Source organism: Psittacula echo (genome assembly GCF_963264785.1).
Source record: "Psittacula echo genome assembly, chromosome: 1".
Lineage (NCBI taxonomy): Eukaryota > Metazoa > Chordata > Aves > Psittaciformes > Psittacidae > Psittacula > Psittacula echo.
In genome coordinates, this window is record NC_137735.1 from 144,816,513 (window position 1) to 144,828,842 (window position 12,330).

A 12,330-nucleotide genomic window follows, 5' to 3' on the forward strand; every position below is an offset into this window, starting at 1 on the left:
GGTTTTAAATGTTTGAGAGCTCTGAATGTATGTGTTCTCCAACTCTATACACTGTTTCAATCAGCTATAATTAACGGATGTGAAGGCATTAAACAGAAAAGAGAAAGTTTTTCACTCTGATAGCTGCATTCAAACTGTTGTTAGGTTCTCTCAAAGCACAGAAATGAGGGAAAAAAGAATCTTCCATGAACAATGCAACTTCAGTTTGCTTTTCTAAAACACTGTAGTAAATAGCACATATGGTAGCAGGAACAAAACCACCCAGTATGACTAGAATAATGGTTTAATTTCACTTTAATACATACTATTGTGCATTTGTTAAAAGTGTTTTGCTGAAACAAATTTCTGATTTACTCTGAAGATCAGAAAAAATGTCATGGTATTTCCAAAGAAAAATGTTTGTGGGCAGGGATGGAATTTTTTAAGGTACTTCATTTAAGAGCCATTTAGGCAAACATAAAAGAGAGTTTCTCACTGACGTTGATATTAAAGTGAAAATTATTTTGCTTACGTGAAGTGCTCTTTTTGCTATTTTCTGTTTGAAAAGTTTTCTGAAAATGTGAGGTTCCAGCCCAAATCTAGTATTTTAAAACCTCCATATTACTGCAGGGATTGAAAAACTGCTTCTTCCTCAGACTTTCACTAATTAGTTTTGCTTCTTTTTTTTTTCTTTTTTTTTTTTTTTTTTTTTTTTTTTGTGGGGTGGCATAAAAAGGCATAACCCCAGAAAAATTACATCAAGAACCAGTTCATTAAACCACAAAACCACATCTGTCAGTTGCTGGAGAACAGTAGACAGTCAAAGTGCTTCATTTCAGTATCATTTCTTCAACATTCTCAATTTTCTTTTTGGAATGGCTGAGAAAATTGATATAATCCTCAACTTTCTCTCTAAATTGCTTTCTAAACTGACACCATACTATTACAGAGGAGCCACAGGTTTTGTAATGGTCTCTCCAATGCACAAAACAAGCATCATAGTTACTATGCGGCTATTAGAAAACTCAACTCCCCCACCATAAAAGTGTATCATCCCATTAAGTTTGAGTAACAGAAGATGATGATCTCCACTGTGTTATTTGTTCAGAGAGAGAAAACTGTAAAATGTGTGAGGCAAACAGCTGAATAATCGTGAAGACTTCAACTGGAGTAACATATGCTCCTGGTGCTTCCTGCTGAGCCTGCTGAAATGGCTAGCAGTTATATAGATGCCAGCTTTCTGAGGAAAAAAAAAACAAAACTGTTGCTGCAAAGATAGGAAGTTCTAACCAATTCTGACAAATAGAGGACTATCATGCATCAGCTGAAAGGTAGTAGGACCCTGCTTACAGATTATTGTGATTTAGTTGTAATTGTGATTGGCACACACAAAAAGATCAATCTCAATACAATATTTATCTTTGATTTCATTTGCTTCCAAGTACAGCCTAAGTAAAATGATTCTGTGAGCCAAGTAATGGGAATAAATAATTTAGCAGTGAGTAAAAATTGTGAATTGTAACTGTGAATTGAAAAGAATGTTACTATATATCCAAGATCCAGACTTCCGAAAACAGAAGTTTGGAATAAAACTCCAGGTTGCACAGATACACCAACTGTCTTTAAGCAGTAATGATGCACAAGCATATATAACAACAGCAGCTAAAGGAAAGCAAATAGAATAAAAGCTGTTCATGGGTAACTATTTCGCCTGTTACCAGTTTCACAGTATATTTTCTTGCAACTTTTTCTTCCCCTTTCCATGTTACTTGTCCTCCCACTGTTACACCAGAAAGATTTCTCCTCTTATTTGGAGCACAGTCCATAAAAGAGCTGATTTATCACCCAGCACGAGTGAGAAAGAACAGAGTGATAGAAGAGTGGATGGGAATGTGGAAAGAAGGGAGGAATACATGTTCTTGGAAAGTATCTTTCCTTGCTGGTGACAAATCCATGTGTCATGGTTTAAACCCAGCCACACAGCTCATTCACTCACTCCCCCCCTTCCTCTCCCCACTCCCAGAGGGATGGGGAGGAGAATCAAAAGAATGTAACTCCCACGGGTTGAGATAAGGACAGTCTAGTAACTAAGGTATAACACAAATCACTATTGCTACCATCAATAATAATAATGATAAAGGAAATAACAAAGGAAGAGGATACAACACCTCACGACCCGTCGACCGATACCTCGCCCCCACCCAGCAGTGATCTAGCCCTTCCAGGTAATTCCCAGTTTACATCTTGGACATGACGTGCTGTGCTATGGAATACCTCTTTGGCTAGTTTGGGTCAGGTGTCCTGTCTCTGCTTCCTCCTGGCTTCCCCTCCTCTCTGGCAGAGCATGAGACTCACAAAGTCCTTGGTTAGACTAAACATTCTGACCAGCAAATAAAAACATCAGTGTTATCAGCACTGTTCCCAGGCTGAAAGTCAAAAACACAGTGCTGCTCCAGCTACTAAGAAGGATTAAAAATGACTGCTACTGCTGAACCCAGGACACCATGTTTTGAAGATTTCTGGACCTCCTACAGCAGGACTTTGTCACTGCTAAGGTGACTGTTCATACTGCTGTTCCCCAAAGCAATGCAAGAACATTTCCATAATTTCCACCTGGGAGTTTTCAGAGAGAGAAGCTAGAAGTTTTCTGAGAGTTTAACTTTGATTTTCATAAGCTTTTGAGAATTAGTACCCCCCCAAAATGGAAGAAGCCTTACACTCAGCCAGTATTTGAACTGAAAATGAAAAATGAGGTGGCCAGTCATGTTCTAGTCAGTCTTAGGCAAAACAAATTAAAAATTATGATAAAGGAAATTGAGAATAAAAAACAACAACAAAACAAACAAATGAACACCCCCCCCCCCAAAAAAAAAACAAAACAGGAACCACCAAAAATATCAATTAGAGATTAGGAGACAACATCTTGAAGGAGCTAATTTCTTACATGGACCTCTAGTTATGTGCTCCTAATTTTTTGTCTCTAACTGCACTATTTTTCTAAGCTTGGAACCTGACTTTACGACAATTATTCTGTCAAAAGTAGAATCCTATTCCCATGCACACTGTACCCCCATACAAGATATCTCTATTCCTTTAAAGTATGGAGCTCCACTCCTGTCTTCCAAAATTGTCAGTGCCAAAAATCTCTCTTCACCCCCACATCACTGTTCCCATTTGAAGATCTAACTAGCTGTTGTATACAAGGTTCTTGACTTCAACCTTTGTCTTCAAGTAGTATAAATCAAGATTTTAACTAGATATATGGGATGGGTTCTTGAAACTATAGCAATAATCATGAGAGGCAATGCAGGCTGCACTTCAACAAAAATTGGTTTCAGTAATGCTAAATGGAAACGAAGATTTATAAGACAGCAGGAATGGGATTGCTTAAAAATGTTAGGTAAACTGGTTATTTCCGGTAATGGGGCAGTCAAATAAATAGATAATTTCCCACCACCTCTCTCCCCTCCCCGCACCTCCTCTCATTCATAAGTTACAAACAGGTATATCCATTTCCATTATTGAGAATTTGTTATATTCTTAAGAGAATAATAAATAGGAACTCTGCTCTGAGTTTTCCTGTTGTCATGGACTTACATGTGTGCAGAAGTTACTTCTACATGTGCTTTCAATAAGAGCATGGTTTCTAAAACTTAGATGAATTATGCAACATTTATCACCTAGCAACATTTATCACCTAGATCTCACCTGCTGGTGAGATGAGCAATTTAAGTTTTGTCTGTTTAAAATAGCTGTTTGAATGCCACAGGTGATATCATCGCCCATGTATATTGTCTTAGCTATATTAATCTTTATTTGATTATTGTATCCTGTTGTTAAGTTTTTAATGAAGATACATTTTAATTTATTGTTGTAAAAGCCTAATTTCTCTTGATTATGTTCCCTGAAATTTCTTGATTCTCAGCTCATACCTAGAGAACTGACAATGTCCCTGCTTCATCTTCTCCTCTCCCCACCCCCACCTAATATCCCCAGCCACATCCTTGTCCACCTAATCCATATCTCACCTTCATACTACTATTCTCATTATCTTTTGCTGTCATACCTGAGTTCCACCATCCTGATCAGGATATACAATTATTCCTGAAGCATAGGAACAAAGGGGAAAATGATCATAAATTATGAAGGCAATACCTCCTGCAACAGTTTAGTTTGTCACTTTTGCTCAGGAAGTGCAAGAGTAGCTGTAACAACTTTCACCTTTACAGGATCTTAAAGGATCATTCCTGTGGTTCACTTAAGAGAAGTCTCTCCCCAAAGAGATTTCAAATAGGAGCCAGGAATAGCTGACACTTATCCTGGGCTACTGTTACACCTCTTCTAGCTTTTCTCTAGTCCAAGATGATAACATCAGTACATGTGTCTATGTATTTCCTCCATTTGTCAGGGAAACTCTTGACATCTTCCTGAAATTCCCCACAAGCTTGCATTTCTCCACAGCTGGATTGGAAAACCTGCTGGAAAGCACCATGGCACATCTTCCTGGAGATCTATTCCTGAATGGGTTCCAGATTTGGGAGTATCTTATTCTTTTTGATAAAGAAACAGCCTAAGCAATTTTTCCAGAGGAAAGAGTGTAGGATGAGAAATTGAAGTGATCGTTAAGAAAGCATTAGAATATTTCTATTGTGAGATACAAATTGTTATATTCTTTCAAGTCACCAGCGTATGCCTTATAGAGCTGAGAGTCAAACTATAAATGTAACTGTTATTACTTGATATGCAAGTCAGAAGAAAATTTGTAACCATGCCTTCCAAATGTGTAATATTATCTCTGTAGGAGCTGACTGTATGCATGGCTTAGACAATATGCGTATGTTTCTTCTGCTATACGGTAACATTTATTTAGGGCAGTGTACTGTAATTTAAGTTTATGAGTTCTTGTCATCTTTATAAACTATTGGTTTAGATGTTTGAGAATTCTAGAAAGAGAAGATGAAGGGAAACCTCAAAAAGAAAAAGCACATAATCCAATTTGTTGGGTTTGTTAGCTATGCAAAGCACAGAGACTTTTGTCTATTGCCTTCTAGGTTTGACAGGTGTAAACCTGATGAATCTGTAATGTTCCTCACACCTTTATATGTATGGAAACACATTGAGACCCAACTCATTTTTTTCCTCTGTAATTTATATGATAAATTATTTTACATTCACATGTCTGTGAAGAGTAAAGGTAAAATGTTATGCTGTGGAAGAAATTTATGAAAATCCCATGGGTGTTCAAACTACAGCATAACATAGCAGAATATAATACTGATTCCTCACCCCCTCCTCATCCCCCTCACTTTTTAAAATCTGTACCACTTAGTACAATATACTTGCTTAAGTTTGAACTTTTAGTGTTTTATGAGTTAGCCTTTACTACAGAAAATGATTACTCTCTGACTTTCACCAAGCCCTTACCCCTCAAAATACACATCTGTCCATCTGATAGGAGAGTGAAATTGTATTTAGCTTAGGAATTAAAGTGGATATGTCTCCTTCAAACTCCTACTGTCCTGACAATCCTGTTCAGAGGATGTGGAAGCTCTGGGGAGCACATGCAGGTTATTGACTGCTGTGTGCCTGCAGCAGTTCTGTAAACACCCTCCTTCACTTGGTGTCCAGCAGTCCTTAACAATGCAGGAACAATTAAAGTGGGATTTGTGACCTCTACCCACCACTTACTGTTGGCAGCTATGAAATAAGATAATAAGGCTGCAATCTAATTAAACTTGGTCTCTTCCATTCTTCTTCTTCTTCTTCTTCTTTTTTTTTTTTTTTTTTTTTTTTTTTTTTTTTTTTTTAAGTCTAGGCAATGCATGGCAACTAATTTTCATTACATGCAAGGAAAACCATTTCTGTTTGCTTATTTGCAGTAGAGTCTCACTTTTACTAATTATTTGTCAATCATTAGTATGTCTTGAAAAGTGTCTGTGAAGCTACTTGTGGCAAATCACAAAAATGAGCTATATGCTTTCACCTCCAGATGGTTAGTACCTTTTCATGAGGTAGTGATTTTATCATTTTTTAACTAACCACTGAGGACAAATAAAAGAACATAATGACTTTTTCAATGCTTTCCATTGCTCCCAGTGCTCAGGGATGTTTAAAGCACAAAACACACCTGACTGTCAGATTACAAATTTGTTCATACATTATCATTGCAATGTAACACAGTGGCACTGAAGTGCAGCAAGCAAACAGAAGGAAGACCTGAGTATACTCCCTGGCTTTTGTCTCATGTCATATGGGCTTGAATACTTTGTTTAAAGAATGTTCTTGTGTACAGAATGTTTTCAGGCCTAAACAATACACTTTTAAAAACTTGGATACAACAAATTTGATATCCGGAACTCATAAAAGTCTGTGTTTAGAGATAAAAAAGAAACACACAAAATAAGATACAGAATGTTAAAATAAATACATAAAAAATATCCATAAACTTCTGGTTAATTTCTAAATAGTCTTAAATAATGTGAATGGATTATTTTCAAAGTGAATGAGCTGTCAATCTGGTAGATAACCTAAGGATTCATTCTTGTATTCACTGATTCAATAGGAACTTGACTGTATATTTCATCAGGGCAGATTTCAGATCAAGATCTGCAGAGCCACTTTTCCCTGCTAAATTAAGATTTTAAGCATTTGAAATCACTGGCTCAATTCCTATATAGGACATGGGATTTCATATTGATTATCTGCTTAAATATAATTTTCATGAACTTCATTTATTAACTTTTCTATTTAGTACAATTACCTATGAATGCAAAAGGATTTTTGAATTTGGACATAGGTGATTAATGTGGGCAACTCCCTCAGAATAACAATTTCATAATTCATTGATTTGCTCTGTATTCCCTCTGAAGGAAAAATATCCCTGTAGGAAATAGCAGAGAGTACATGGCTCTCAATGTGAAGCATAATTCACTAGTAAACACAGGAAAAAAGTCTCAGAATAAGCACTTTCCAATATGGAGACAGATGGCCACATCACTTGGCAAGCATTCAGCTTTTATCCCTGAGATGTTTAAATTATGTTTATCAAACAATAGAAAGGGATAAAAATCAGGCTAGCCTTACATTTATCTAAAACAGAATGGCAGGCTGCTGTAGAAGTGTCCTATAAATAACAATAAACAGCTGTTGAATGAAAGTCAATAAGGTAGAAAGAGAGTTTTTCTACTGGATTGTAGAAATACATATATCTATTTTTCTTTTTCTTGTAATGCAATGTGTTGTCCTTTTTCCTAGCACAGAATTCAACATACTGTTTATATACCCGGCACAGTGTACAATGATTAGAGACAAAACCAGATGGCCATATTTTTAACTTGTCTTGTTTATTTGGGTGATGGATAGATGAGTCCTAGCTTCACCTATCAATCTGACTGTAATTATTTATGTTCTCTTGTGAATTTTTGCATGCAAATATTCATGCACATACACACGGAGAGATGGGCAGAGAAATAAACTGACTCTTTCTCTTTCTTCCTTAGGCTTAGAAAGAATTGCAAGAGATTCAGCCTATGAGCAAGAAGGAAAAGTTCAGTTTGTAATTGATGCAGTATATTCAATGGCCTATGCACTACACAACATGCATAAAGATCTCTGTCCTGGATATATTGGTCTGTGCCCAAGGATGAGCACAACTGATGGTAAAGAGCTACTTAGCTATATTCGGGCAGTAAACTTTAATGGTAAGTTACATATACTCTTTATCCCCTTCCTTTTCTTCTTTAAATGTTTCAGAAGTGACAAGATGTGTTTCCTTCTTTATGTAGGATACTTTAAGGCACAGTGGAAAACACAATTAGAAGCAATTCTCTTTTAATCAGGACTGTGAGTTTTTTCTCCTGCTTTGAAACCCCAAGTGTATTCTTCATCTTAACAATAAGCTGCTCCCAAAAGAGGAAGATGTTAAAAATAAGAATCTGTTGATCAAAATATTCCAGTGTAAAGCTGCTATTATAAAAACAAGTTGAGGACTCACACAGTCCTATTGACAAATTAAAATCCTTTGACAAAAATTGCTTATGTGTTTGCAAGAGAATGAATTGAAAAAATACCCATTTAGAATTACTTTCTTCTGAAATTACTGTTAACAATTTTCTTACAAAAGTGACTAGTGAGTTTTCTTTCAATTTGCATATTTAAATCTCAAAACACTCATTAACTGTTCTGGCTTCTCTTCCATCTCGTTTTTGACTCAGTGATTTAGGGAGGTTTAATAAAACAATAATATATATTTTTAAGCAACACTACAGAATATTCTCTGCAGCTGGGATCTGCCTGCTGGGAAAATGTAGTTACAGATGTTTATGCTGTCAACAGGAGAAACCAATAAAGAACAGGATTAATTTATGAATGTAGAATTGAAAAATGTAGAACATATTTGATGGTGAAAGAAGGTTGTTGAAAATCTACATTATTTAATTAAAATCATAATTATTATAGACTGTATTTACCATTATTTTATGAAGAAATGGAATAATGTTCTTTGCTGTGTTTTGGTTGGGTTTTTTCCCTGCTTGGTGGTGATTCGCATACTAGACATGCCTTCTAACTATGCAGAGATAAGCACTGTCTATCGCAATTTATTCCATGACCTCAGCTGCCAGCCTTTTTGAAAAAAAAGCACAAGGTCATTTTGAATTTATCTTCCAAGTGGAAGCTTTTTTTGCTTTAGGTAACATACCAGACTGTTTGGTTGATATGAATGTTGGCTGTAGTTCACAGTTTTTTCTCCTATGCAATTGCCATGAAAAGGGAATCCTTGTCTCCAGGAATGTAAAGGTGGAAGGAGTTTAAATGATTCTTTAGAGACTTTAGAGAAAACCTGGAGCAAATTACGTTGCTGGCAAATGCAAACTGTTTTTATGATGACAAAGGTAAAGTTTACAGTGACAATTATCTACATTCTTCTGGGTCTGTGTTGTTAAAGCACAAAGTGATCTATTTTCATTTGGTGAGCATGAAAGTTTAGCATAAAAAGTTATGCTGTACATTTCATATGAAACCTTTCTCTCCCTAGATTGTTGTTTTTCATCAATACCTGTCATAATTTCTCTGGCTGACTCTAGGTATTGCAACAAGGGGAGATTTAAGAGTGGGATGAAGCATTCTGGACACTAATGAAAAAGTATCTGGTTTTGAACTGGTGATTTACTGAAGTTGAGGTAAAAAAAAAATAGAAGAAACAATTCTGTGAGCTTCACTTTCTGTCCCACGGGATACATTAACTGTTGCCTATACTAATCTAGTCCACATTATGCACTGATGCACCAATTTTTTGGTTGTATTTATGCTCAAATATTTCCTTTATTTATTTTTTGGGGGGAAGGCATAAGCAAAGGATGGTTTTTAATGGTTTGCCTTTTCATATTAATTCAAAATTCCTGTCCCTCAGGACAGCAATGCCACTGTGACATGGTTTATAGAGATGAATATTTACATAGATTGCTAGACCTCCTCTGCTGGGTGTTGACAGTAGTGCTGTGCGTCAATTTTGAAGTGCATCCCAGGTTCAGTCATTAATAATGTACTATATTAAAAGTAAACTGATACATGACAGGAAAACCTTGGCTTTCATAGCCATTCAAAGTAGCTTTTTTCTGTACTAGCAACCACAGGATCAAAGAATTACTAAAGTATGCAGGAACCTGTGGAGATCACCTCCTCTAACCCCTCCTCAGATCAGGATCAGCCAAATCAGGTTACTTAGGACCATGTCCAGCCAGGTTTTAAATATATATACAAGGATAGAAAATCCTCCAAAATTCTCTCTGAGCAATCAGGTTCAATATTTGATCATCTTCTTGGTAAAAAATTTTTTTTCTTATGCTCAAACAGCTTTTCCAGTGTTTTAGAATTAAGCCATTGCTCTTCAAGATGGCTATGATAATTTCTAATATCAAGAAGTAACCAGCATTTTTAAGACAAGCAGTTTTTTGTTTTTTTTTTTTTTTTTTATTCAATATCACTTTCCCGTCATGATTCTATCTGTATGCAGGTTAAACCATTCTCTCACCTCTCTGAATTCAGTATACCCCTCTTAACCAAGGTCGTAATGAGTGGGTGCAAGTCCAATTAATATTCTGTCACATTTAGCTTAGGGGGTTTCACCTCACAAAGTATGACCTGTATTATGAAGAACATCTGTCTGACTTATAGAGGATATTTGCAAGAGTAAGAAAGCATATATATTTCTGTTTATTGGAGTAACTGCTTTGCTTTTGATTGTGAGTTATGACTTTGGAATGTTTTTGGTTTTGTTTACTCTGTTTAAATTTATTTATGAATAATGAAGATTTTTTTCCCCCTGAAGTATTCATCTGTGTAATATTCCATGACACCTTCATGACTGAAGGGCGATCATACCCACTAGCTCACAGTGTACTGATGTAATTGATACGACGTTTGTTTCTGCTTAGATATTTTTCTACCAGTTCTATGCTAAATGCAGAAATTCTCACAGTTCAGTGTGATTTTAAAGGGGATAGAATTTCTTCATTTGTAATAGGAATAAAGAAATTAATTTGTACATGTGATTTGTGTTACTGCTGAGTGCAGTCTCCTGTTTACTATTGCCTGTGTTTTTCTTAAGACTGCTAGCAAAGTATGGTGTAGCATATTTAGTTCCCTATGTTCTTTATGGTCTCTACTAGTAGAACATAACCATTCCTTTATGGCTGTTTGATCAAAAAATACTTATAACATTTATAATTTTCATTCTCCTTCTATGTTTTTCCCAGGCAAAAAGTGAATCTTGTAATTTTATGGTTTTCTTATTTTAACAAAGGCACCACGTTTGAAAGATTTTCACTACCAGATTTTGTATCCAAATATTCGCACTAGTGTGATTGTTGCACAATTCAGTATATTCTCCAGTCAAATTGCTCTAGTATTCTCACTCTATTTAACTTCATTATCCTGTCTACAAAATAGGCAGATATTTTCTGAGAGTTTTTACCCTGGCATTTACCTGCTGAGTGTTTTATGAGAAGTGCTTTGCTGAATTAGCCATAAATGCTCATCTTTTAACAGAAACAGGACTTGACCATGCATTATTTTCGTGGATAGAGGTGTTTTCAAAGTTGCTTTTGGTTTGGTTTTTAAGAAAAAGATTTATCTTTGTACTTCCTTTTGAATAAGGATGACACATGGATACAGTGCTATTTCTTGGGTGGGAATAAAACATAAAGTGATAAGACTGATCAGTGCTTCCCTCACCAGTTGTTCCACTACTAAATGGAAGATCAAAATTTATAGTTAGATTCCAAAGATAAAAAATATTGCTTATATTGTGTATAAACCATTTTATATAGAAGAAAGTTCCCTCTTTCTATATATGTATATTTGCAGCTAGTATAAAGTAGCTGAGTTTTGCCTACCTGTTTGTATTCACATTCATATTAATACACTGTAGTAGTTCCAGGGTTAAATATCAAGAAAACTTCACACACTATAACACAATATATTTACAGATATTATGATGAATCTTTCAGTTAATCACAGAGGTAAGGCCAATTCTTGACCTGTACTTTCATACATGCAGAGACATTGTATTTGCTTTGATGGGCTACTTATCCTATGAGTGAACAGGTATACTTGCTACTTTGACATCCTTTTAAGTGAGCAGAGTTAAGTGAGAAGTGAGCAGTAGGTGGAAGCACTGACTCCTCTCTGTCGTCAACGCTTAGATAAATGCCGGCTTCTGCAGGAGGTCACTGCAACACCACCTCCCTCTCCTGGTGAAGAGACTCTAAATAAATTCTGAGTCTGACTGCACAACTTTTCTTTCCTCTGATCTTCTCTGGGCCAAAGTAAAGCAATTATGTTGCTTGCTGGGATTTTGTGACAAATCTACAATAGCACTAGAACAGGTTGCCTAGAAAGGAGTGTCCACCCTTGGAGATATTCAAAACCCAGCTGGACATGGGCAACCTGCTCTAGCTGTGCCTGCTTTAAGCAGGGAGGTTGGAATAGGTGTTGGAATAGGTGATCTCTAAAGTCCCTTCCCACCTCACCATGCTGTGATTTTATAGCCCTAGCTCTACTTGAAAGAAAGAAAAGTATATCACTCACCATTGCATTACAATATTAAATGAACATGTGTTACTTTTACTCTGTTCTTCTGGAACTAATTTAATAGTCTGAGTGGACTAGTAAACCTTGCTGTTATTTGGTATGTATATGTGTTAATTAAATGCTTTTAAGAAAAGATTAATCATGTCTACACACACACAGACACATGCACACACGCAGCATCAGCCTCATTGAAAAAGCAAACATGCAAAATTTCATCCTGAAAAGGAAGAATGATTTTTTCTGAGAAAACTCTACCTATAG

General features: G+C 36.0%; 1 protein-coding gene across 1 annotated transcript in view; it reads left to right on the plus strand.

Annotated features, from left to right (window-relative positions):
- Positions 1-12,330, plus strand: part of GRM8 (glutamate metabotropic receptor 8) — a gene marked incomplete at its 5' end in the record, with an annotated part of 348,265 nt that overhangs the window by 213,629 nt on the left and 122,306 nt on the right. Inside the window, one exon of the mRNA XM_080626508.1 lies at positions 7,479-7,679. Coding sequence (XP_080482634.1) covers positions 7,479-7,679 — 201 coding nt within the window. The remainder of the gene's footprint in view (positions 1-7,478; positions 7,680-12,330) is intronic.